At 42.8% G+C, this 27,675-nt stretch overlaps 2 protein-coding genes across 2 annotated transcripts in view; one reads left to right on the top strand and one right to left on the bottom strand.

Moving 5' to 3' along the window:
- Nucleotides 1-15,320, top strand: part of vcana (versican a) — a 40,230-nt gene extending 24,910 nt beyond the window's left edge. Inside the window, exons 9-16 of the mRNA XM_050050753.1 lie at nucleotides 962-7,617; nucleotides 7,713-7,826; nucleotides 8,394-8,507; nucleotides 10,146-10,304; nucleotides 10,527-10,609; nucleotides 12,615-12,759; nucleotides 12,889-13,071; nucleotides 13,175-15,320. Coding sequence (XP_049906710.1) covers nucleotides 962-7,617; nucleotides 7,713-7,826; nucleotides 8,394-8,507; nucleotides 10,146-10,304; nucleotides 10,527-10,609; nucleotides 12,615-12,759; nucleotides 12,889-13,071; nucleotides 13,175-13,329 — 7,609 coding nt within the window. The 3' untranslated portion in view covers nucleotides 13,330-15,320. The remainder of the gene's footprint in view (nucleotides 1-961; nucleotides 7,618-7,712; nucleotides 7,827-8,393; nucleotides 8,508-10,145; nucleotides 10,305-10,526; nucleotides 10,610-12,614; nucleotides 12,760-12,888; nucleotides 13,072-13,174) is intronic.
- Nucleotides 15,321-17,378: 2,058 nt separating this feature from the next.
- On the bottom strand, nucleotides 17,379-26,930 carry LOC126394626 (hyaluronan and proteoglycan link protein 1-like). The gene is made up of 4 exons (XM_050051557.1): nucleotides 26,511-26,930; nucleotides 21,409-21,750; nucleotides 19,492-19,791; nucleotides 17,379-19,321 (listed from the first exon to the last, which is right to left on the bottom strand). The coding sequence occupies exons 1-4, from the start codon at nucleotides 26,677-26,679 to the stop codon at nucleotides 19,035-19,037; spliced, it is 1,098 nt and encodes a 365-aa protein (XP_049907514.1). The 5' UTR covers nucleotides 26,680-26,930; the 3' UTR covers nucleotides 17,379-19,034.
- Between the last annotated feature and the right edge of the window lie 745 nt (nucleotides 26,931-27,675).

Genomic DNA, 27,675 nt, shown 5'->3' with positions numbered 1-27,675 from the left:
GTGCGGAGACTGAGGTGTCAAGCAAAGATGCATCAGCTCCTACAGCTTCCTCATTGTTTAGCACTGAGAAGCCAACAGTACCACCAGTTGAGGAAGAAGACAGTGCTGTCACAGATCAGACAGAGAGGTCGTCAGTGTCGTCCATTACTGATGAGACAGAGCAAAGTTCCATTTTGACACTAGTAGATGAAATTGGCTCTGGTGACCAATCCCCTGACACTCCTACCTCTTCAGTCACAGGTACATCTCTCTACAGTACTGAAGCACCAACAGCAATGTCACCTGGAATGACAGAAATTGTTGAAACAGATAAGACAAAACTTCCATCAATCACAGGAGAACCATCAGTTTCTTCAATCTCTGTTGAGACACTGACAAGCTCAACAACAGTGTCTCCAAGTTTGGCCTCCATTATACCTGTTGCCACGGACACTGAGGATGATGTTACCAGTAGTAGGTCTACAGTGGTGGAGTCCATTCCTTCCATCAGTGGAGCAACCTTGAGTCCTGAAACAGCGTCATTCCTCATGACCACAGGAGGAGAGGGTTCTGGAGATGGCACTGAGGTGCTCTCTGAAGAGTCACTCACCACAGCAACTACTGTCTCTTCAATGCTGAGTACAGGGTCTCCATCAGTGGCAGTATCAGGTGAAACTGAAACAAGTGATTCTTCAAAAACGGCTGTTACTTCAGCTTCATCACTTTACAGTACTGAGAAACCAAGCTCAGTGTCACCTGACACAAAAGAGACAGTAACCACAAGTCAGACTGACAAAGCATCAGTAACACCAGAGGCAAGTTCAACTTTAGCAACAACACACAAAGAGAGCTCAGGTGCGGAAACTGAGGTGTCCAGCAAAGATGCAACAGCTCCTACAGCTTCCTCATTGTTTAGCACTGAAAAGCCAACAGTACCGCCAGTTGAGGAAGAAGACAGTACTGTCACAGATCAAACAGAGAGGTCCTCAGTGTCGTCCATTACTGATGAGACAGAGCAAAGTTCCATTTTGACTCCAGTAGATGACTTTGGCTCTGGTGACCAAACCCCTGACACTCCTACCTCTTCAGTCACAGGTACATCCTCTCTCTTTAGTACTGAAGCACCAACAGCAATGTCACGTGGAATGACAGAAAGTCTTGAAACAGATAAGACAAAAGTTCCATCGATAACAGGACAACCATCAGTTTCTCCGATTTCTGTTGAGACACTGACAAGCTCACCAACAGTGTCTCCAAGTTTGGCCTCCACTATATCTGTTGCCACGGACACTGAGGATGATGTTACCAATAGTAGGTCTACAATGGTGGAGTCCATTCCTTCCATCAGTGGAGCAACCTTGAGTCCTGAAACAGCATCATTCCTCATGACCACAGGAGGAGAGGGTTCTGGAGATGGCACTGAAGTGCTCGCTGAAGAGTCACTCATCACAGCAACCACTGTCTCTTCAATGCTGAGTACAGGGTCTCCATCAGTGGCAGTATCAGGTGAAACTGAAACAAGTGATACTTCAAAAACAGCTGTTACTCCAGCTTCATCACTTTACAGTACTGAGAAACCAAGCTCAGTGTCACCTGAAACAAAAGAGACAGTAACCACAAGTCAGACTGACAAAGCATCAGTAACACCAGAGGCAAGTTCAACTTTAGCAACAACACACGAAGAGATCTCAGGTGCGGAGACTGAGGTGTCCAGCAAAGATGCAACAGCTCCTACAGCTTCCTCGTTGTTTAGCACTGAGAAGCCAACAGTACCGCCAGTTGAGGAAGAAGACAGTATTGTCACAGATCAAACAGAGAGGTCTAAGCAACGCTTTGTTGAACTAACAACCTTGGCAACAATCACATCAAGACCATCAATTACATCCACATTTGTTGAGGAGGACAGTTCAAGTTTTGGAGATTTTACAACAGTCCCAACAAGTCCCTATACACTTGAAACGTCTCAGCCCATGGCAATCCCCAGTGTCACTGTGTATGCCTCAAAGGAAACCTCTACTTTCATTGACATTGAGAGCTCTGGTGGCTCAACTGATGAGGATGATTTAGAATCAGGTCAAGAAGGATCTGCAGAGGTTTCCACTGAAACTACCACAAAACCCCAGGACGAATATACTGTGGCCACAGATGAGACTGAAACAGATGACACTGAGAGCACAACTGACATGTTAAGTGCTGCATCCTCAACTCACTCAAGTACACAGCTCAAAACAGAATTTATATCATCAACTCAATCACCACACATGACAAGCACTGACAGTTACATTACTGAGCAGGGCAGTGGGGTCTTCACAGACGACTCTACAGTAGAGGATGAGAGTTCAGGTGTTGACCTTTTTGACCAATCAACTATATTTTTACCAGTCACAAGTTCTCCCGTGATGTCCACTGCTGTCATTGAGAGGAGTTCAAGTGACAAGGGAGTTACACAAACACCTACTGGCACCACAGCTTCTTCTCTTCATAGCACTGAGAAGCCAACAGCAATGTCTCCTGAAATGCACACTTCAACAGTTCAGGGAAGCCCAGCTTATACGTTCTCTCAGTCGTCCTCTATTTCACCCGCAACTGTTTATAACACAGAGTCTCCCGCTTTCACATTGGATACATCTTCAGCTTTCTTGGATATTGAGGATAAAGAGAGTACAGCCTTTTCCCTGTTGAGCACAGAGATACCTAAAACAACAACAGCATCACATGAAACTGGACCATCTGATATTCCAAAATCAACACCAAGTTCAGCCTTTACTTTGACCGAGAGAGAGAGTTCTGGTAACCAAACCACTGAGATGCTCAGCTCAAAGCCATCAGTGATGGATAGCGTCACGTTTGGAGAAGCAACAGGTGAAACGGAAACCTTTGTTTCAGTCACACCAACCTCTGATGAGCAAGTTTCCTCACAAGAGGGTGAAATTACTCCAGGTACAGAAAGCCCCATCACTTCTGAAGCAACAGAACCTTCTGTTTCGATTATAGGGAAAGATGAAGTTACTGTATCTGAGCACATAAGTCAGTCCTCCTACACAACTATGTCCCCCTATACAGTTGGAACTTCAGTTAGTGAGCACCCCACAGTCACCACAGTAAGCTCTAGCAGTGAAGAGAAGCAAGATGCATTTGTATCAATGTCCACCCCTATTCCCTCCATTATATATCATAGCATTACAGACCAACAGGTCATGATCATTACTCCCAGTAGCAGCCAAGCCAAGACTGACCTAACTGAACAAACACCTACCATGGTCCTGCATGTGTCTAAACCATCAACCACCACAAATATCATATTCACAGAGGATGCAAAAGATGAAGATGGGCTGTTCTCTGCAGTTACAGAAAGTATTGCTAAAGACAGCTCCACTCCTGAGCTTGTCACCAAAGATGATAATATCATTGATGCAGATACTATCTCCATAGTTCCCTCTTCTTCATTTTACCCAACCATCCAGACTGAGGAAGCTGGAGGTGTCACACCAGTAACAATAACACAAGCATTGGAGGTAACAGAAGAATCAGAGGGTTCAGGGGCTGACAATGCCTCCCTCTTTACTCCCATACCAGTAACTTTACATGCAACCTCAGCCACTGATTCATCAATAGCCTCAACATCTTCTGAACATTTACCGTCCAGTTCAAAACCATCAACTGTCGAAGGTGCGTCTACTATGGAGACATCCAGTGAAGAGATGGTCACATTCGCACCACAGGCCACCCCAGCTACTACTCTGTCCACAAAGTCAAGCTCTGAAGAAACATATGATTTAACCACACCACATACAGTTTTCACTGTTGAGACTCAAACCAAACCAGTTCCAGAGATGGTGGGGGTTGATTTATTAGGCGAGGTCACTCCTGATAATGTCACTGAGTCTGTCACTGAGATTGACGCTTCCTCAACTTTGCCTTCTGAAACTTTATATGACACAACAGACACAAGCTCAGCCACTCCTGTGTCCAGTGAGGAGTACATGGTCAACACAGCTGACAAAGAAAAATCCATTGCCTCCTCACCCACAGCCATTACAACCATAAGTCAAGTCACAACAGAAACCTTAAGTTCCACCATTTCCACTGCTGTACCTTCAGCTGCTGTCACAGCACACACACCGGTGTCCACTGGAATTGGGACAGTAAAATCAACCAGTGAAGCATCTGATGATGAATATTCAGGTGATGATGACTCTGAAGAAGGCTCTGCAGAGACAACTTCGGGGTCCTCAATGGATGGTTGGACAGCATCTGAAAAACCAGTGAAACCTACAACTTCTTCACTGTTCAGCACTGAGAAACCAACTGTTGCCCCTGATAGAGGTGACCAAAACCAAAGTATGTTTACTGAGGACATAATTACATCCGATAAGGCAGAGCACATCACACCTACCTCACCTGGAACTGCCACAGGAGAGTTTGCAAAGTCAACAACAAGTGCTTCCTCTTCTCTCTATAGCACAGTGAAACCGTCTGATACAGAAGGGACAGACATCACTGATACAGACACATCAAGTGATCAAACCTCTGGTATAATAACAACTCCAACAGTGAAGGCTGAACCAGTAACACTTTCACTTACCTCTCCTGAATCTGCCACTGGGGAGACTAAAGTTACAGTATCAAGTGCTGTTTCCAGTCTTTATAGCACAGAGAAGCCAACTGTCACATCATCTCTGGATGTTACTGGGAAGGATGGATCGTATGATCACACTCATGTGACAGAACCTGTGACACAGAGAGCTGGTCCTCTGCATAGCACAATGAAAACAGACCAAATGCTATCCACAACAACGTTATCTACTCCCTACAGCACTCATACATTTTCAGTGGAAAGCAACACAGATGTTGCAGGTGAGGGGGGCTCTGGTGATGGGACCTCAGACACTTCAACTGCATCATCCAAGACAGTCACATCTGAGAGTGAAAAAACTGTAGCCACCCCAATATCTCCTCAGGTCAGTACAGAGAAACCCATTAAAATGACCCCTGAGGATGAAACTCAAACAAGTGAGATGAGCACAGAGGTAGAGAAAGCATCATTGTCAGAAACGGTCTCAACCCCTACTGATGGTGCAACATCAACTCCAGCACATGAAGAGAGCACAAAGGACCACATAACTTCTATATCTCCAAAAGAATCAATTTCTACATTGGCAGTATCTTCTCTACAAAGCACTTCAAAGCCTGGTGTGATAGTTCAGTTTGTCACCACTTTTGTACCAGAACTAGATACAACACCATCTGAGGTGTCCTTCCAACAGGCCAGGTCTGAGATCACATTCACTCATCATCCCCACGTTGACATCTCCTCCGAAGAAACTGTGTTGGCCACAACCAGCCCAATGTTGCCAAGTGAGGAGTCAAGCCAGCGCTTGCAACCTAGTGATGTAACTCCCCAGACTGTTGCAACAACCACATCACTGGAAGATAAGACAGCTGAGGAACCAAGCCAAGCACCTGTAACCAAAGAAGTTTCAACTAATACTGAAGGTAGCACACAAGATAGTGAAATCCAGAAAACATCTACTGATTCTGTATTAACTTCCCATCCTACAGATGAAACAGTAGATTCTAAAGGGACAGAACCTGCTGGAGTTGAGTACACAACTCCAAAACTTGCAACTGACAGATCTGCAAAACCTGAAGAAGAAACTGCAGCTGTTGAGACTGCATCTTCTGCAGACTCAAGCTCAGTGGATACATCTGCAGAGAGTTCAAGTGAACAAACTCTAGAGGCAACTGTGTCTTCACTGTTCAGTGCTACGACTCCACTGGTGGCTTCCATTTCAGATGTTACCAATGGCGTGGTGTCTGAAGAGTCATCAACGTCACCCACCAAAATGGTGACAGGAGAGAGCGAACAGACTGCCACACCCCCTACTGCTGCTGAGAAATCAACTGCAGTGTTACTTGAGACAGACACTTCAACAGATCAAGACGGTTCAAGTTATGAAAAGACATCATCAGAGAGTGAGGAGATCCCTGTATCAACAGCAACAAGTATAATCATTGTAACAGAAGAAGATGGTTCAGGTGACAATACATCTAGAATCTCTGATTCTGACTCTGTCACTGCAGTCGTTTCATCCCTGCCCACTACTAAGTTGGATACTATCAGCAGCACTTTATCTTCTGAGCTGGCAAACACCCAAACAATTAAACCTGAATCATCTACACATGAACAAATCTCAGATCATAAATCACCTGATGTCTTCACTGAAGCTCATGCAACACAATCCCCCTCCAGCACCACAGAGTCACCAAAGACACCAACTTTTCTAGAATCAGGATCAACAGATTCTGAAAGCGGGGAGACACAAGATGCAGACCTAACAAGCACACATCAACCCACTGGTGCTACAAGTGCTGTAGAAATCTCTCCAAGCTCGGAGACTAAAGTAGTGGTCACCACAATGCCAGCTGAACACATTTCCCTTGAACCTACTTCAAATGTCCTGTCAGCATCAGTACCATCACAGCCTGATGTTATGGTCCAATATGTCACAACAGTTTCACCTATACAACATCTAATAACTCCCCAGGAGTCATTTGAACATGCCAGATCAGAGGTTGCACTAACACACCGCCCTCACGCTAATCTTTCTTCTCAGGATATATCACTGACAACAACTCGCCCTATGCTTACAAGTCATGAAGCAAGCCAGATTAGAGAATCAACGACTGTTGGCTCTTCTTCAGTGGCTGAAGCTGTATCTGCTTCAGTGGAAGATGGGACACTTGAACCCGCTGTTGATCAGGTTTCAAGTGGTTCAAGAACTGAACCATCTCCAGATACGGATGTACAAGTCACGCCTTTTACGAAGAATATATACAGTGATAATTTGGATTATCCAGCCCCAGATTATGATGACAAAAACCCCAGTTTAGTTGAATCCAATCCACTAAACCCCAAACTTGAAACACCAAAAGAAGCAGTGTTTATTACTACAACACCTGTTGTTTCTCAAACATCTGAGAGACAGCCTGTTTACTCAGTGAGCAGCACTGAAGGTAGCTCAGAAGAAAAGGCAACCAAACCACCTGCACTATCAGCAGCAGCTATCACTGTCTTGCCTTCTGCTGCAGCTCCAGTCGTTGCACCATCCTCCTCTAGTTCAGAGAGTGGTTCAGAGAGTAGTTCAGAAAGCAGCAGCAGCTCAGAAGAAGGCATGTCCACAGAAAGCTCTGAGAGTATGTCTGATGAGGTGACTACGACAAAGAAACCAAAGAGCTGTTTGGAGGAACAGTCACTGTCCCCAGATGAAATTCAGACTGTATTTAAGGTAGATGCTACAACAGCTTCAAAGATGGAGTCTGCTAGTGTTGATAGCACCTCTGGGAAAGAGGAAGTTGTGGGCAAAATTGAGGAAGACATCTCTCCTCACACTGAATTACCCAGCAGGACTCACACAGAGTTCACAACAACACCAGCTCAAGCGCAAAGCCTGCCAGTTTTTGTTACATCTGTAGCCACCACTCCATCATCTTTTTCTGAAGAGGATGGCAAACCAGACAGTGACATGCCACTCAATAATGGAGAGACACCACAAAGAGAGGAGGAAACAACTGCAAAAGCTGACACAGGACTTGATTTGGGGCACACTGTCGTTGGCGAGACTGTTGAAATTTTAGGTACGTTTCTTCAAATGACTTTCACTGGAATACAACAAAATGTGTAAGCTCTGAATAAATTTCCTTTTATCCTTTCCTTTTTTATCTCTTAACAGGAATTTACTCGTGCACAGAAAATATCTGTCAGAATGGAGGATCTTGCTACAGGACTGGAAGCATCTACGCATGTACCTGTGCTCCTGGTTACAGTGGTCATCGCTGTGAATTAGGTAGAACATATCAAGAATATCTCTCACATATCTCACTGCCTTAAAGGAGCTCTTCACCCCCAAAATATATGTATGTCAATTGGTCACCCCATGTTACGTTGAATTCGTTAAGACAACTTTGTTTTCTCACATGCCTCTGATGAACAGAAGAATCCAAAGCGGAGAAAATTTTTGATAAATTGAAGTCATAGGGGTCCCAGTTTAACAACAACAAAACTATATCAAAAGATCAATTTACAAACTACCACACAACTCCTGCAGTATAATCCAAGTCTCATTTATCCAGTTGTTTTCACAGTACTTCACAAAAACATACAGCCCTTTCCGAAGGGAACTGAACTTCATCATGTTTTTTCTCCATTTTTGGATTCTTGCTAGAAGAACAAAGTTTTATTCATGAATTCAGCGTAAAATGGGATGACTAATTGATATAGAAATGCTCATTTGGGGGTTAAATTATTCCTTTAACTTTCACCCAGGAAGCATCAAATTAATCGTAATATTGGTTTTAATGTCATAGCATTGTTTCGGTTGTCTCGTTATTCATTATGTCCATTTCTTACATAGACACTGATGAGTGCCAGTCAAACCCCTGTCGCAATGGAGGTACATGTGTTGATGGGCTGGCTTCCTTCACATGTGTGTGCCTCCCAAGCTACTCTGGGCTGTATTGTGAGGAGGGTAAGTTTGTGGTTAATTTTATAGATTCTCTCCTTAACTTCTTTCTAAGTATTCTGTTTCAGATTAACAAAAAGTTTTCATTTCATTAGTGTTGTAAGTAGTTCCAACTATCCATCTAAACTGTCTGGACTCAGCTTAAACTATCGTTAAATGGCATGTTAGAATAAACAATCTCGTATGCAAGTCTTACATTTGGTAATGTGTTTAGACAGTCATCACAATCACTCACCTGAGTCCCTGGGAAATTATCGAAAAAATAGACTATGAGTCATCTGAATTTCAGCCAGACTACAGAATTACAATTAAGAAGTATTGTTTTAGGTTTCTCAAGGGCATTATCTGAGTCATAAACGCCATATTTATCTTATCATGATAATCACTTTTTAACAGTCTGTTTTTATATTGCCTGAAGGTTTGTCATGTCAGATAATGCTTCAAGCACCCTTGAGCTGTAGTTTCCACAAGCTTCAGACGCACAGACAGTTGACACATTTTCAGTGTACCCTATTGCAGACATTCATTTCTCAGTGCGAGGTCAGATGCGGTGTACACCGCACTGCAGGTATGCTAGACTGCTAGACATCAAGTGACTTTTTGATATGTCTGTCTTGGGAAGGCAATTACTAGACATTGACGTTCCATGGTACTCTCTATGTAACCACACTTATCTATCAAGGCATTCGTGAAAAATAGATACATTTATTCTCAGGTTTTAGTTTCCCAGTTGCGCCCCACTTTCATCCCAAGTGCGTTGCACCCAGGGCATCATCTGCCTTGGCTGATTTCTCTCAACCAGAGTCTACACCCTAAATTTTGTCGGGATCGCTCATCAGTGAATCACACCCTTTCACTGTCCTCAGACACAGCTGCTGTCTTGGAAACTTTTGGCAGGAGAAAGAGTAACTTAAAGAGGAACAACCCAGAGAACGGTTCTGCCTCTGTTTTTGTCTGTTAATGTTTGGAAGCAGGATTGAGGAGGGGAAGGAGGAAAAGACTGTAGACTGAGTTACTGCAGTGTATGTTGGGACACATACCATCAGTAGGGTCAAGAGGAGGGTGATATCAAGGTGTGACAGAGAAAACCTCCAAACTATGGAACAGTAATAAGAAAATCAACACCCATTTTAATACATCATCTTAGTCCAAACCCATTTTAACTCTCATCGCCTCTCGACTCTCTGTGTTTGGCATGAATGACTTATTTGCCACTGCACAGCTCGTCCTCTGTTAATTTGCTTGACTATAATTTGGAATCTTAATTTACTGATTGGGCTTAGCATGTATTAATACCTGTGAAGTATTCTGAGAAGAGTCTGCTTTAGCATGATAATCACACCTCTTAGTAGAAATTGGCACTTAATTGGATTCCTGCTTGTTTTGGTCACATGCTGATAACAGAGACTTTAGGAACTAAGTCATCACATTGTTCCTCTTTCATCATGATAAGAGACAGTAGTCAGGGATAACAGCAGGCCTGAAGGGTCAGTAAACTCTGGTGTTAAGAGAAGACTAAATGTCATGAATATTTAGGTGGTGGGGTTAATATTGGATGGAAGTTGATGCATTTAATCCTTGTCAATCTGTTGCAAAACTGTTTTTCCTGTATTCCTCATTCCCTCTTGCTTTCTCTCCCATCAGATACAGAAACATGTGACTATGGCTGGCACAAGTTTCAGGGCCACTGCTACAAGTACTTCCCCCACAGAAGAAACTGGGACAATGCAGAGAGAGAGTGTCGCATGCACGGGGCTCATCTTTCCAGCATCATCTCCCACGAGGAGCAACAGTTTGTCAACCGTAAGTTAGACATCGTAATAGTAGACAATCAATATGCACAGGAACCTATTCAAGTCGTACTGTATGAAACCTACATGAGTATAAAAACAGTGTTAACAGCACTGAAAATGTCTTTGCTATCTCTGTCTTCCTCTTGAACTTTCCGTAACTGACCATTCCTAAAAAGGACATATGGCAACAGAGAACATAATCTGCTGTGTTTCACTCTACCCTGTATGGCAGGTCTTGGACAGGACTACCAGTGGATTGGCTTGAATGATAAGATGTTTGACAGTGACTTCCGCTGGACTGACGGCAGCCCTGTGGTAAGATAGGTTGCTTTCTCACATATTTTTGTCTCAACAAATGTGGCACAGACGCAGTGTAAATATTTGGAAAAGTTGCCGATGACAGATACAGTCATCTAGGGAGAGTCGGCCTTTTCAGAGGCTGTGGTGACTTTCTCATGACGTACTATCCTCCGCTTCATATCGCTACACCCTGGTGGGTGAGTGCTCTGGCCATAAATCTGATGTAGCATGTACTTTAAGGCACCACCTTTTACTCCAGCGCGTGAATCCAGCGCAAGAAAAACCAATAGCTGCAACAATGCAAGAACATGACAATCTGATGTGAAAGAATATGTAAGGAGGGAAATGCACACAAGTGGGAGCGTGTTTGGTGTTGTGGTTGCAGCTGCTGAGGATCCCCCTCACTAGACAGGAAAGTGGCTAATTACTGTGTGCACTGCTATGTGTCGTATAGATTGATGTCCTCACTTCAAAGATAATCATCCAGGACCAGAGGTAGGGAAGCATACTGGTGGCCCAGGGGTAAAAAAAAAAAGCCTATGGAGACCCTTGCTCAGCTGGGAGATAGAGGGGTGATGAGGGTGTCAGTGACATTGTGTAGAGGGGAGTTTGGCAGGCGCAGACAGGTATGGTCCCTCTTCAACCCCCGCACGTATCAGAAGGTCCGGCCAGCAGGCAGCCACCCGGGGGAAGGGCCACCAGTCTGGCAGACACACAGATGGACAGCACCTGTGCTCAGCTGCAGAAAGAGAAACATACTGGGTAGAGGCAGCCCAGGAGGTCTGGGTGGGTGGTCACCTTCCAATGGGTTTACTTATAATACATAGGACTACTGTTAAATAACTGTGATGTATTTATATTTGGAAACATTTTAAGAAAACTGATTAATATCTAACACTAAAACACCCAAGCTGGCGTATCTTTAATTGTGGGTTTGTGGGTGTTCAAAGTTTGTTTGATTATTTTGAGGAGAATGAATCCCTGCTGTGCAGTTGACGGGTCACACATTTGTTAACTTGAAGTGAGCTGAGCAGGAAGTCCGTGTGTGTTTTTTAACCATAATGACAGAGCAGCAGAGCCTCAAGGCACGATCGGAGGAGTGGGGGGTTCACAGCTTTGAAGAAGCTGTTTGAACCTAGAATGCGCTGAAAGACTGCAGGTAGCATCAACTCCTGTTCGAATGCCCCACAGCGCTCCAGCTGTGTCTATACTGTAATGATGTGTAAATATACTGTACATCTGTGTTTGTGTTGATTTTTGTGCGTGCAGAATCACACATGTACAGTAATGCTCGGCATGCAGACTGTATGATGTAATGACATAACAGTTATAGTTTTCCATAATGATGCAGCCCTCTGGCCTGTAGCATTTACCGGATAGCGATCATGTCTTGCACATGAAGTGACACGTTAGTGTGTTGTTGCTCATTGTCTTTTAGAAACACTACTGTGGCTGCTCATTCTGCAGCTTAGTGTGAGATTGGTTGAACATGCTTTACAAGCCCACTTTAAAACATGTGCTGTTTTCAGTACCTTGTGTTAGTGACACAGACCCTGCAAGTGTCCTTAAAGAACTGAGCAATGATGAGGTCACTAGGTTGCTGAGTTTAAGTTGGCTAGTAGAAACACACTCTTGCTCCCTCTTGTGGCCACTAATTAAAATCACAGTGATGGGAAACTGCGGCCAAAAACAGCACTGGATCTCTATTTTTGGGATCACCTCTGTGAAAGGAGATAGATGCTAGTGAAAAATCATTTGCTGGTTTGGCAGCCTTTACAACACTGATGTCTTCAGCGTGATGTCATGCACTATATCAGGGAAGCTAAATATACATAACAGATAAATGCTGCTCCTAAAATAGGTTATAATAACAAATAAAACATTAAAATCATAGCATCTATATCTGTCTTAGGGTTCAAATCGCTGTGTTTTTTTTGTGATACATTTACACTCAAAGAAGGTTCTCTAAACTACAAAGTCATTAAGACGTCTCACTCTTTATGCTCTGCTTTTCTTTCAGCAATATGAAAACTGGAGGCCCAACCAACCTGACAGCTTCTTCACTTCCGGTGAGGATTGTGTCGTGATGATATGGCATGAGGACGGCCAGTGGAATGATGTTCCTTGCAACTACCACCTCACCTACACGTGTAAAAAAGGCACAGGTAAAAAGACTGCATGAATCATCTCTTACTTTACAGAATGCATCATTAGACTGGAAACAAATGCTTCTGTCTGTCTTCTTATACTGCAAAATTCCTCACTCTAAAGTCATCTTCGCTTCTGCTTCCCAGTGGCCTGTAACCAGCCCCCTCTGGTGGAGAATGCCCGTACTTTTGGCAAGAAACGTGAGAGGTATGAGATCAACTCGCTGGTGAGGTACCAGTGCCGGACCGGCTTTATTCAAAGGCACCTCCCAACTATCCGTTGTCGTGGGGATGGACATTGGGATAGCCCTAAAATCACCTGCATGAACCGTAAGTACTATAAGTATTGCTCTCAACAGACTGTTCTGGGTGCACAGGCCTTTGACAAACACTGTCATTGATTTAGAGCTAACACATGGTTTTGTTTTAACAGCATCGAGCTACCAGAGGACCTTCTTCAGAAGACATCAACACAACAGTCTCTACAGTATTCACAACTTCAAGACAAGGCCAGATGAGGCCTTGCGCTTTCACCATCCGCTCTACCGGGGAAAAAGAGACAGGACTGATCATAAGCGGCAGAGATAGTAAAATGCCATGTGACATGGCACAGCTTCCCTGAGATGAGAACACATGGCTGATGCTTGTGTGGAAAGAGGAGAAGGATTCCCCAAGGAAAGCACGAGAGACAACTCATCAAAGAAACCAAGAGGATAACCTGCAGTTTTCTTGCATTTTGGATGATGATGATGGAATTTTATGAAGTGCCTTTTAAAAATATGTTGAGACATGACTTTCCTTATCAAGGGGCACTGTTTTATAACAATGCCAACGCGGATACAAAAAACTTTCAGCTGGCTACTGGAAAAGCAAAAAGTACACTCTTTGTTCTTTTAACTGCGGGAGTTTGTTCTGTGTCCTTAGCTTATCAAATAATACACTCATGACTGTTGTCTAATACCTTTATACACCAACTGTGCTATTTAAAATCACCGTAAGTGTTCCTTATTCATAGAAAAAAGAAAGGTGTTGTGAAATCATAGCGCTTATGTTGTGTAAAGGAATCCATTATGTTGTCGTGCTGTTTTAAGCTGGACTTCATTTTAATGAGCATGCGTGCGTATGCATATATACTGAAGTCCTCAAATGTTTAAGTGTGTTTATTCTATGTCAAGACATGATCAGTACACAATTGGAGGCACTGGTGACAATAATTAACCATACAAAGGACTTATAGTAGAATATTGTATCACATTCTTTCAGAACTGTAAACCTTTGTTTAACAAAAACAAATCTTTCTCCAGTGTTCAGACCTAATCAGCAGGGTTTCTAAGCTTTGCTCGTGGTTGCTATTTTGATTTTGGATTAACAAGACGCCCATGTCCGGGGGAATTTCACCAAATTGCTCAATTGACTGCTGGAGACCTTCTTTGGAGCAGCAGCTTTCAAAGAACCAAATTACCACCTTTCATTAACTCCGGCCGTCAATGCGTGTCATCGATGTCTTGTCAAGATAGATGTTTATGAATAGATTTCTATACAGAGAATTTTTAAAAACATATTGATATTTCTTTTGTGTGATTTTTTTTTTTTTGCAATTTAAAATGAGAGATTGCTCTCTGAGTACTTACCGACAAAGCCTTTATCCACTGATGGAAATCGATGCCCATCAACTATGTTCAAATGAAAGAAGGGCGCTGTGGCTCAAGTAGCCTGTATTTTCTGCTAATGTGTGTTCAGCGTATAACTTACAATTAGACGCTACAGCATGTTTACGAAAAACGCAATGCTGTTTATAATTACATGCCAAAGAGTCTCGCTGTCATCTGTCGCTGTTGTGCTGTAGCTTGTGACGGTTTAATGCTTTTCTTCTGGACACTTAACTTTTCTGTTATTGTGGTCGACTGAAATCAGACTTTGAGGGAATGTATTTTGTGAAACACTCAAAAAGACTTGAACATAACGGCTGTTTAGGCACAGACGCGTATAATTTATTTTCAAGCTGCTCTTGATCTCCTTACTTGTTCTGTACTCACAGGTAAAATATGATGCTGTCACCTGTCCCAGCAGTGCTCTTCATATATTTTTATTGTATGTGCAACAGGAGACCAGCCACAATCACAGACTGTCTAAATGGAATGCATTGAAGATGAAAAGCTACTTAACAGTACAATGGATTTATTCCTTTTTATTTTATTTTATTTTTACTTCTTTAATGCCAACAGTGGACCAAAGAATATGGAGGGCCCCATCGGCTGCAATAATGTTCTGTAACATTAACAAATATTTGTACATGTGGATGGTTGTGTGTCTCCGGCATTTTTTTTTTAATGGAAAAATGTTGGAGAAGTTTGTATTGTCTGTCTGTGAATGTCTGTGTGTGTCTTAATGTGCATATAATATCATTTTATATTTATAACTGTTTTTTGTTTGTTATTTTGTTATTGTTTTTTTACAATGTGAATGTCTGGGATGTTTGTGAATTTTTTTTAAGAGATCAAATTGTTTTGTTTTCCTGCTTTAAATCACCAAAGAAATAAAATAAATATATGGATATTATATACTAATAACATTTAATTTGGACTTCTTAAGGAAATACATTGGGAACAGTGTGTGGCGTTTGAGTGCTGTGCATGTTCTCCTTGTGTTTGTATAGCTTTTCTCCAGATGTTGGGGTTTCCTGTTCCTGTTTCCTTCAGTCTAATCGTCCACATGTTTCTCTTTCTGTTCTGAAGCATAGAGTAGCTGCCAGTCTAGTTCCAGTCTTAAAATAGGCAAAAAAGTTGAATGAATGAAAATGTCTGGACCTCCTACACTAAGGTAAATTTTGCATGGAGAAAGTAGTGCTGTGGTTTCACCAGCAGGTAGTGCTGTCAGACTAAGCCATAAACCTGAGCTTTTGTCTGCCTGACACCACAGAAACGGTAGATGTTTCATTTTCTTCCATAAAGCACCCTGACAGCTCGTGGAAACTCTAAACACAATGTTAGGAATTTACACTAAATTCTTTGAGCCCCAATCACTCTCTGTAACACATCACACCAACGTCCCATTTTCAAAGTATTGCAGTGTCTTGCACATACATCAAACACTTTTGAAAAACCCATCAGACATGCTCCACCAGCCTCATGGTAGACAGACGGTACATTCAGGGGGAACAGATAGGAAGCGGCAATGTGAATTACAGCAAACATATGGAGTAAGAAGTGGATTAGGGAAAAGTGAATGCTTATGCTGAAATGGCTGATGCTGCAGAACTGCGGACCCGCATAAGTACACCACACTACAGTTTTTTTTAAGTCGATAGCATGGCTGTAGGTGGCTCCTCTTGAATGTCAAATACTTCTTATGCCTACATGGCAGTGCATAAGGGAAGCGGATGAATTCCCATGGTGTGAAAACAGAAGCTTTTCGAGTACATTACAATGCACCACTATTCCCACAGCAGCGCCTCCTTATACAGCAGTGACTCCAAGTTGACATTGACACTGCCTAATAGCACAAAGCACCATTACCAGAGTAATAACATCGAGTTGGTCGATGTAATCTTTGTGTAAGTTTGGTTTGCTGCGGTTTTCACTGTGACTGCCCACTCTGTCATTAGAGCAGACATGACTTGTGATTAAAGGCTGCTCCTTGGTGCCCCACGGAAGAGTAAAACCTATATTCTTGCCTCATGAAATGCAGATGTCTCATGGGTGATCAGCGGAAAAACCTGGCCCTCTCAGCCCACTTCGCTCTGGGATTTAACAGGATTTCTTGGTTTGTTTTGGAAAGGAAATCCACCCCAGCTCCCCCGATTCCCTCAGACTCCGTCTCATCCGATGCAGTGTCTATCATTCACTCATTACTCTGCTATTTTCTTGTCACATGTTACTCAGTCTGGGTACCTGTGATTGACAAGCGTTTGGGATGTAGCATTATCGGACGTGCTGAAAGTCAGCCCAACATTTGATTGGTTGAAAACCACAGAAAGAACCAAATGAAATGTTTCAGCATTATACTGCAAAATAAGACATTTCACAAGGGCAATTGCTCATCAATTTAACTGTCTGCTTCCAGCACAAACAAACCCAGAAACAAAGAAGAGCTCAGTCTGTGCCGTGAGTGTGCAGAAGCAAATGCTGTGTGTGAAAGTATAGTTTACTCCACTGATTTTGCTCGAGAATTCAACATCATTATTGAGCTTTTCTTCTATGCTGGAAAAAGTCTTTTGTCGCTATCTGCTGCAGCGTCGACAGAACAAAAAGCTTGCCTCAATGAACTTTTCACCATCACATACATTTGTCTGGCATTTCACTGCTGAATCAACCTAAATCTGACCCCATTCCCATGCATTCCCACAAGCACTCTTAAGCACTGTGCTACTGTTCCCTTTGTCTAACTTAGTGGTGGGCTGGCAGCCTGGCACTGAGTAAAAAATGCCTAAGAATAAATAAATGTGAGGAGAGTCTAATCTTAAATCCTCTCAACGACGTGGGTTCATGCCAGATACATGGCCCCTAATTTGGCATCCTAAACAATGCCGTTTAAATCTCTGCTTAAACCTCTTTTTATTCACATAATACATGTTGATCTGGGTCCAGTGGAAATAAACAAAAAAAAGTTCCCCGTTGAAAAAGGGACAGTCTCAGAAATTGATTTAAAAGTCGTATTCTTTATTTCAAACTGCTTTGTTGAAAAAGGTACATGGCGGTAAGATACAAAAATACCTTCACCTTTTTTCATGCACAAGTGTATACAAATGCACAGGTGTGAGAGACATTTTTAAGTTTTGCTTTTACAAACAATGCATCATCATATTACCACGTGTAACCTGCAGTAAGTACCATATGTCAGTGCCCAGGGTTAGAAAAAGTAAAACACAAGTGTCAGATTTCTTTTCAAACAGATACCTAAAGGTGGTGCTATCTTGTGGTTGTGGCACAGCTTTGCATGGTCAGCTCTGTATGTCTAAAACATGCTCACTGTGGTCCATGGGGAAATATATAAGATATTCCTTTACATTTATTCAGATTCAGTCACTACAGCAGGGCTATTACAGAATTCTTACTGAGGAATGATCATCAGTATCACTCAGGTTTTTAAAACAACAGAGTGCAAGTGGAAAGTTACCACTTACAGCTCATAACCTCAGTAAGATTTAATGAAACTGTTGCCGCAGTCAGAGTGGATTTCAGCCCACTGGTTCATTAATTGTAACTGCTGTAATATTAAAGTTATTGTCTAACTCCTGCAGCTGTTAGACAATCAGGGTATGTTTTGGTACAAGTTTGTGCTCAGGGGCAAAAGGGGAAGATCTGTACTTATTCTGCATTCACTGTCTGACTGTAATCTTGCTGTTTTGTATTGTTTTCTAAAAACTACACTTCACGTAAACATCTGCAAGTGACAAAATCTGTTTTTTCTTCTTTAAAAAGAACATTATGAACATGTAAAAAAAACTATAGTGACAAACATCATTAAAAAAAAGTAAAAAAAAACACAATTTAGTTAAAACAAACATACTGCATAAGGTTACAATAGTAAAACTGTCCTTCAGATTGGAATTGGGAGTTGATTTAATGGGAGCTATCAATGCAGAATAGGTCACAGTCCATCGAGACATTTACATTCATTTTCTTGCTCAACAGTAAATTTAATATCACAACTCCTCTGGTTGAAACGACTGCAGTTTAAGAGGTGGTAAAAACAGCTTCAGCTCTGATTAGAGAGGAGTCCAGATTAATACTTACTGCAGTATAACATGTAGGCCTATCTATAGCTCGACAGCGGTAGTTATGGTCATGTCTCTGGAACCAATCTAAGGTCTTTCATGGACGTGATACTTGATAAATGCGGAACATATCACATCGTTTTGTTCTGTAGACAAATTTTGAAGCAGCAAATATCATCTGCACATGAGCGTAAATGCTCTAAGTCATGAATCGTTCTGTGGAGGACAAACGAAATTTAAATTATGTTTCACAACCATCAAGTTCTTGTCTGTGTCGCATCACTCATACATTAACACTGTTGCTTTTCCCTCAACAGTCTGTGTAAAATTAATGAATGCACAGTTAGAGAAAAACAAAACTTAATGGCTAAAAAATATTTTTGTCATTCATTGCGTATGGAAGTAAGGTGTACAGTATTTGTTGTTTTAGGGGTTAAAAAGGGTTATCACAGTTTCAGAAAGGCATTGAGCTCATGCTAGTTAAGATTGAAAGCTTATCGGCTTTATTGTGGGTTTTATTGGTTGTGGTTGTTGCTGCTCTTTGGTGGTTATGGCTTCCCTACTCCTATCTACCGCCTCAGTACTCTTTGTAGCAGTAGACGCCGTAAGACTTTTGTATCGGGTCTGGGAATCCGACAAAGCGCACTGCAGCTTCTGTCGGGCTGCAGTTCTTGCGGGGCCTGGAGATGGGGTAGCGGACACTTGTGTCAGCCAACCAGCCGGCATCGCAGCGATCGTAGCCCTCAAGCTTCCAGGCGGAGTACATGTGGCCCACCTTGGCGATCTCTGCACCATCGTCTATGCATGCCTGCACAGCCTCATCAAAGGTCAGGCTGTCGGGCTGGACCAGCCAATAGAAATGTCCTGACAGGAGAGAAAACCAAACAGACAATCAGGAGAAGACCTTGCTTTTTTCACAATAGGATTCAAGTAGCTGTGAGTGTATGTCCTACTTTTTGCACATTGGTTCACCAAGCTAGGCCATGGTGCAAGAACGCATCAAGAAAATGGATAAACAAATAAAAGAAACTCACCCTTGAGTGCTGAAGAAAAGCAGAACACATCGAAGTGGCTCTGTTTGTCGCGGCGGCCATAGTTTCTGACACCAGGTCCGTTTTTGGTGCCACCGCAGGGCTCTCTGGGTTTGGTGATGGGATACTGCACTGTGCCGTCACTAAGCCAGCCAGCATTGCACCAGTCCAGACCACTTTTCCAGGCATCAAACAGCTGATCAAAGGTAGCGACACTAGCATTCTGGTCCAGACAGGCCTGCATGGCATCATCAAAGGTCATGCTGTAGCGGCCAACACGGGGGGAGTATGGGAACACGACACCTGAGGGAGGCAGAGGAGATGAAAAAATATGTTAACCTCTTAGTCTGTTTTTAGTTTTATGTTGGTGAATGGAGGCGTAGGCTTTCAAGTTCAGCAGCGTGCAAAATGTCGGCAGTTGTCTCCAGAGGCCAGACTTTGCTAACTCATTAATTTTGTGCTTGTCTACCTCTCTGCATGGGAGAAAGGATCATCTTATGCAAACTAGGTGTTAAGTTCTGCTGCATTAAACTTCAAAGCAAAGTGCTCTTAACTGCTTTAACCGCATGGGTCCAAGAAGTAATAAAATAATAACTCAAAAGTGAATCTACGCATCAGTGCAAGCCAATTCATGAGAAATATGTAGACATTGCTGCAGACTTAATTGCTCTGATAGTGACTCATCATGGCGTCTTTTTATACCAAGTTTTACCTCAATACATTGTCAACTGTATTACATGATTAGCAAAAGATTTTGCACATTTTAACAGCTGTATCAAAGTATCAGAATGTTGATATTTTGTGTCAGATTACATGTGCGTGTTCAGCCTCCACCCAGATTGATCTGTAACACATGTGAAAAACGATCAACAAAAGGTGTCTGGGAGCCGCCCTTTGGTGCAGAGGAGCTCCAACACACTGCAATAATTTAGTGTGTCACCACGCAAGGTTCCAGGGATCTATGTATGAATATGTTAATAGCCCCAACTTGCATGAAAAGCAGTTTCTCTTCGTATGGCGCATTTTAAAAGGAAGACAATTTAGTGATTGTAAAATCTGATGAGTCAGTCAGATGTACGAGGATATGGAGCGGAAAAGATGGAAAATGTGTTTCTGTTTACTGATGTTGAACAGTATTCAAATGTGATCATGGCTGAATCATTACAGTGGTTTGGATAAATCAGCACAAGCTGTCTGTTCTTGTCTTTTTCTCTTTTCACAAGAAAAGAAAATGTGGATGTTTTAAATAACTAGAAACTAAAACATTGCTGAGAGAAAATGACTCAACTTGAACTATGCATATTAACAAGGAAAGGGCACATATATAATGACTAGTGAAGGAGCTACTAATGCTGTCACAGCTGGTGTGGTAAAGGGCAACTACACCCATTTTCAGAAGCCATACACGTTATTCCTGTGGTGTAAGGCAGTCCAAAAATGTTACTGAACATGAACACTTCTCTCCCAAACTAAAAAAAAGTAGAGTGCTGAAATGTATGAGGTCATCAAGTGTAAAGCCTGGAGCTGCTCCATAGACAATGAATTGTTACAGTTGACACTGAGAGCACCCAGGGGAATGACCTGAGTATATGGGCACATTTTCTGTTTCAAGACTGAGAACACTGCAATAGAATAAAGCTCATTTGGGTGTAAAAAAGAAAACTTTTTGAGGGTCCACAAAATCAGGCTCCCATTCATTGTCTATGGAGCAGCTCCAGATTTTATACTTGATGACATCACAGGTTTGACTTACTCCTCAGGTTTCTGGCTTTGGGAGACAGTAGCTCATGTTGACACATACTGACTGAACATTCCAAGACTATGAAATAACAAAGGTGGTATTCCCCTTTGACTTATACTTTAAGGCCCATCCCTAAATGATGTTACTAAATATATATATCTAAATGAAATGGGATTTACCATCAGTGGCAACGCCTTCCACCTCCAGGATAATCTCTTTCACGGTGTCTTCCATCCCGTTGATGATCTCACAGCGGTACTTTCCCATGTCTTCCTTGGAGACGTCGGTTATCATTATGGTGGCATCTTCATGGTCAAGCTCCTGCATGAAGACACGGTCCTCGAAGTTTCCGAAGGTCTTCTTGTGGAATCCCATTGAAAGCAGCACATCCTCATTCAGTGCTTCATCATCTGCCACCTTGGTCCATTTGACTCGGATACCAACGTGTGCAAAGGCAGAGTCTTTGGACTGGAGTCGGCAGGGCAGAGTGACATTGTCACCGAGGTTGGCAAAAACCGTGACTGGAAAAGAGGAAAACATGGTATAACCTTAATGGGGTTTTGGTGGTGATTAGGCTTATGATACTACTGGAAAATATGATGTAATGTTTATACAAATTAGAATTATATTTTACACATTGGGTCCACAGATTGCATCCAGAATTATTTTTCTTTGATTTTGTGCTTGGCATGAAACTGATGCAGTCTGTTTGAGAAAACACCAAAAAAGGAAAAATGCCTGAAAACTGCTTTCCCCCATTCTTCCCTCTTTATTGGTTTTTCTTTTAGTAGCTACATAATTATTCCACAGTGTGTTACTGCTTGTGTGTACTGTATATATTATTGTACAACACACACACACACGGACATACACACAAAGCTTTCTCCCACACAAAACTATCAAAGACTCTGGGTGTATCCAGTTTGGTTTAATAGATACAGCATTGGACACGAGCCAGTCTTCAGCCCCTGGAGCCAATCATCCTCTTCAGTCTCCTTCCTGCTCTTGTCAGTCCTGGCACTTATAAGCTTTTGGTTCCTCAGCATTAACTCTCAAAATGAAGTGCTTATCTTTCATTCGCTCAATCTGATTTGTGTAAAGTATGTCAGGCACCAAGTGAATAACAAGGAAAGTAAGTAGATAATATAGTAAATGATATACGAATCTGGCTGTCATCGTTTTTTCTTACGCAAATATCCTCCGTGCACTCCTGTCCAAACTAGGCCACCCATTAACTCTAAACAGCAGTACATTTGTGTCTCACCATGGGTTCCCACAATCTCCCTGACCTCCTTGTTTAGACCTCACAGGGCTTGCTTAGTTAAGAAGACCCCAACCTGCCAGGGGCCGCCTGTGCCAGGCAATAATAAGCACCAGATGGATGGATGTACACGACCCCTGACCCCCACCACCATAGGTATATCCTTGAACAATCAGCTCTGTAAGTGGAGTCAAACGCTGCAGCGCACAGGACTTGAAAGATAATATGGTAATTATATAACTGTGTGAATCAACTGGCATTTTAGCTATAAGTAGTCTGTGGACTTTTGCAAGCAAGCAATTTTTGGCTGGTTCAGTCATGTTGCTATGTCTAGTATTCACTAAAAAAAAAAAAAAAAGAACCCTGAGCTGCTCTGGTTTTGATTTACTGTCTTCCCACTTACTCAATATGGATGAGCTGTGCCTGTCTGTCTCTACTTTCTGACTGAGGATGCCAGCGTTTGTGTTGAGGCGCCTCACTTAGAGCAGGAGCTGCAACACTAGAGCCAGGACTGGAATACTGTGTCACTGGCTCCTCAACAGGCAAAACGTTTCCCACAAGGGCAATACGGAAAATAATAGGAGCTACTGGCTGGCTGCCTTCCGCTCTGATCAACCCATTCTGCCCCCCCCACCACGCACGCGCACGTACGCACACACACGCACACACACAGAAGTGACACTGAATGACTTATAATCAACCCCATGTCTAAACTGTCCCAGTCCTCCATTCTAACCACACAGTCGACACGTGTCTGGACTTTGTTCAGTGGTGCTCAGATCATTAGTATTGAGCTCTCCTTCAGAAGGATTTAATTAGCAGAAGCACTGCTGACAGACCTAATCTACCCTTCAGTCCCACCTCGTGCCACTTTTCCTTCCATTTTGTCATTTCTTTCATAAGACTGCAAACCTCATACGCCGGAGACTACTCCTATTACCCAATCACCACACCCAGTAGCCTCACTCGCCTCTCCACTGGTCAGCAAGATGCCAGGTATTTTACAAGCTTGGTGACACCCCGTTTTGACGCTGCTAATTACGGGTGTCTTCGAAAGCGGAGTGTAAAAGCAGTCTGGACAGGAGGCCTCTTTCCCCGCTCTGTCAGTGACGAATGACTCACAGCTTCGCCGTGCCTCATAAATTCTCTGCATGGGTAGCAATTGCAAGAAGTGCGATTGAAACCTGTGGGATCCAGAGTGACTACGAAGTGAAAGCCCTTGCCAAGGTGAAGCTGATGGTGACGTCAATATTTATACCTAAAAATTTCCAAATTTCTACATCTTAAGAAATTAGAGTAGATAGAATAAAGGGGTTCATTGTACTGTCTTGTGGAAACATTGTTCTGTACAGAGACAAAAACCACCCACTGGATGTGGTTTGTAATCCTGTAATGAGAGATGGGAGGAGGGGGTTAATTGGACATCACTGTTGGAGTGAATTACTGCATACATACTAACCGTATACCTTAAAGAGCTCTAAATGAAAGAAAAACAAAGAACTCTGTCTCTTAAATATATCATTTGTTCTGGGGCAACCTTGAAGGTAATGTTTCCTGTGAGACAGTAGCAGCAGACAGGCATGTTCAGAACAATTCCACAGTCTTTCCTGCTCCTTCAGTTACCAGCAGACATGTCCCAGAGGAGAATGTAGCCCCGGCCATGTGGGGCACACTACGCTCATAAAGCAACAGCCTGTTGTGTGTACTCAGCCTTTCAGGGAGAGAAGAAAGCTTTTCTTTTCTTTGTCACACCTCACCCACATAAGTCCCCCAGAGGTCAAACCTGGTGCCACAAATTGTCACATTTTGCATAAAAATGGGTTGTCAAATAATTCAGAATCCATCTGAAATCTTTGTGGAGCGCAGCTGGGAATGAGAACCCAGCAACGGAGTAAACGAACACATGTGCATGACAATAAAAAAGACTCGCAGCTGCAGCCAAGACCCACTGGCATTTTATGACCGAGCACAATTCTCTCTCACTCTGTTAAAGGTTGTAATAGCAAGTGATTGGAACCATCTGCTTCGTCGTAACACCGAACTGTAAATTAACAACAACATCACAGTGGTCCAAGTCTAGTCAGTGACCTATATACTCTGAAACTACAACAGTGTAATCAAGCTGTTAAACCTCAAAACATCATTTGTGCTTAAAGTTAATTGGCTCAAATCCCTCCTCTATGAAAGAATGGAAATCATGGGAGAGGAGTCACTGCTTATCAATACATGCCATGGTGTGCCACGCCCTCTGACAGAGCAGCTTCATATGAGATGCTTTGCAATATTCCGCAGCCTTAGTCTCATCTGCTGTCGGCCCGCTGTGTCAATATGGAGAAAGAATTAACAAGCACAGCTGGGACAAACACAGCAGGCCAACTCCTACACACTAATTCCAATAAACTCTGTCCTGCTGTCTGTCATGCAGAACCAGCAGAAACACAGAGTGTGGGTGTGCTGTGCATTGCTCACATGGGTACACACTTGCAATCCTCAGCACACATATAAAGTAGACTGTCACCAGAGTCATTTGTGAATTAGCACAAATGCAAAAGCACTGAACATGGCTCCATCAACATCTCATCCCCTCGCCTATACTCAATTTCAACTCAGCCCCCAGCCCCAGCCCCAGCCCATTTCCGGCCTAGCTCCTTTTCCCACCCAGCCCTAGCAACGGGGCCAAGCCTCAGTAACCAACAACTACAGTGAGCATTAGACTTAACAGACTATTACCTCACAGGGAAAGACAGAGTCATTTGGCTGCTGTTCAGCATGGGGCTCTATACGTTTGGCTGCGGGTCATTAATCTTAACTTCGCTCCTGTCAGGCTGCCTGTTACCGTGGCGGGTTTCCAAAAGCTCCCAGTGCCAGAGTGAGTCAGTAGGTATAAGGACAGGCAACGCCCCGTGAACAGACAGAGAATACACCGCTACATATGGCCAATAAAAGCTATACTGTATGGAACAATGATTGAGCTGGCGTGAGTCTCGCCAGTGCTTTTACGTAATGCAGACAGTGAGGTCATGTATAAACATACATGTGCTGTATGGACACAGACCCGTGACATCACTGGCTAAAGGGAGCGATTCCAGTTTTTGGATTAAACAGCATCATCTCCTCCTGGAGTGAAACTATTCTCCCCACAGACAAGCCATTTCCTCCCATCTTGGAAGAGAGAGAGCTGAGACACCCCTAATTTGACATCTACTGAGTCAGCTTGCAGGGCTGCTGAAAGCGCATTAAAAATCACTCATATAACATAAGAGCGTCTACTGTAGCTTTTTTTTTTTCTTTCTCCACAGCGGTAGATCTATTCTGGTATTTCACAGCTTGCAGTTGCAGCAACCGTCTCAGTCTGTCATCCTGTAGGCAGGTGTGAATTTGAATTATAACAGCCTCATGATGGAGCGCAGGTGCTCTCTGATAAGATGTCTTTCTAGGTTTTTATTTTCTGTCTTTCACAGGAAGTGGAGGACAGACTGACAGATCTGATAAAATGACCGAGAAAAAAAAAAAAAAAAGACAAAAGGGCAAGACTTTACTGTAGGAAATTCCTGACAATTTTTACAGTCTAGTGAGAATTTATATCCAAACGGTGGCAAGCACTGCTCGCCCAGCTTCAGCCACTGACACACATGTGACCCATTTGAAGAGCACAACCAGTAGTATTAGTGGTGTGGTTTTCATTCAGCAGTGTGGGCTGTGAGCCTCTGTGAATGGCAGTTCATGCTGTGGTGGTCTGTATGCAGCAAGTCAATGAGTTGATAGTGAGTCAGTGTGTGTGTGTGTGTGTGTGTGTGTGTTACCCCAGAGACGCCTCTGTTACCTACTGCTACAAAGACCCTGTTGTTGCACAAGCCTGAACTGTGGCACCACTTAACTCATCCTCCAGCTTTTTCTTTTTATGCATGGTAACACTCTTGCACATGCACACACACATGCAGACACAAAAGATGAAAACAGACACACACAATCACCCACATACTTTTTTTTTTTTTTTTTTTTACATGAAGTTAATCTTACCTAGTGCTGGGGTATTGCTCGTCGGATGATCTGGTAGAGGTGGGGAAGTGTTCGTCGGATCATCTGGTAGTGGTGGGGGAGTGCTCGTCGACTCATCTGATAGTGGTTGACTGTAGGCACTGCCAGCCAGGGTCAGGGAGATCATTGTGATGCACAGCAGACTCGTCATTTTCTCTTTTTTTTTTCTCACACAAAGGGCCCACTTCAATAAAAATATAAATATAACACTTAAAATGAAACAAAAGAAGACTGCACTAAGTTATCTAAGCCTTGAATATTTTAGGAGAGCCAACAACTTTTCTTCTGCTTTAATTTTTATTAATCTAGCTGTCTGTCTTTCTGTCTGTCTTTGTGCAGCAGCCGCCTGTGGTGCTACTGGAAAGTTTGGGCTCCTCAGAGGTCCAGACAAGTGCCTTTTATTGAAGCCTTACATGGTTGAGACCACTCCCCTTCCCCTCAGCCCATCACCATGCACAGCTCTATACTGGCTCCCCTTTGCCACATTATTTACAAAAAACTCCCCTCCCTTGGGAGATGAAAGGATGCAGAAAAACTCTAGACAGTTAACCTGCATATCATTAACCACAGTGACATGTTTTTTTTTTTTAGATAAGAGTGAAACTATGACAATTCCTGTGAGGAATGCAACACAGTCATGATAATGCTTTGAAATTGATCAGAAATACATTTGTCATCATTAGAGGCAGTTAGTGAAACACAATCTTAAAATGTCAGATTTGTTTTGCACCACATCTGTTGTCCCATGATTTGCAGCTTTGGTATGTTCTCACTCTATTAACTCTGATTCATTCTGGTTTACACCCCATTTCACTTTCATTATGTCTGTTTAATGGCCCCTTTATCAGGCTTCAATTACACAAATAAAAGTTAATGTTCATAAGTTAAATATTGTTGTCATGCATAACTCTCAACTCTGTGAATGGCCTACCCTTTGTCCCCACACACACACACACACACACACACACACACACACACACACATACTTGTGCTAAAAGCGATGTGTAGTCACTTTGTAGCCTTGTTGGTTTATCCGTACATTTGATACAAGAACATTAAATGTAAAAGGGTCATAAAAATGATACAAGTCATACTTGCCTTATTCCCCATTGCTCTCTTTCTTCCCCTATAGCATTATTCTCTATAT

Source organism: Epinephelus moara, chromosome 8 (genome assembly GCF_006386435.1).
Source record: "Epinephelus moara isolate mb chromosome 8, YSFRI_EMoa_1.0, whole genome shotgun sequence".
NCBI lineage: Eukaryota > Metazoa > Chordata > Actinopteri > Perciformes > Serranidae > Epinephelus > Epinephelus moara.
The sequence above is the reverse complement of the archived record's forward strand: the minus strand, read 5'-3'. Positions and strand labels throughout refer to the sequence as shown.

Bases quoted from the DNA above. Each gene is read 5' to 3' on its own strand.
- LOC126394626 (XM_050051557.1), bottom strand. From the start codon at position 26,679: ATGACGAGTCTGCTGTGCATCACAATGATCTCCCTGACCCTGGCTGGC. The intron at 19,792-21,408 runs GTAAATCCCATT...TGCCTCCCTCAG, and splicing joins GGAAGGCGTTGCCACTGATG to GTGTCGTGTTCCCATACTCC. The intron at 19,322-19,491 runs GTGAGTTTCTTT...CTCTCCTGTCAG, and splicing joins CTTTTCTTCAGCACTCAAGG to GACATTTCTATTGGCTGGTC.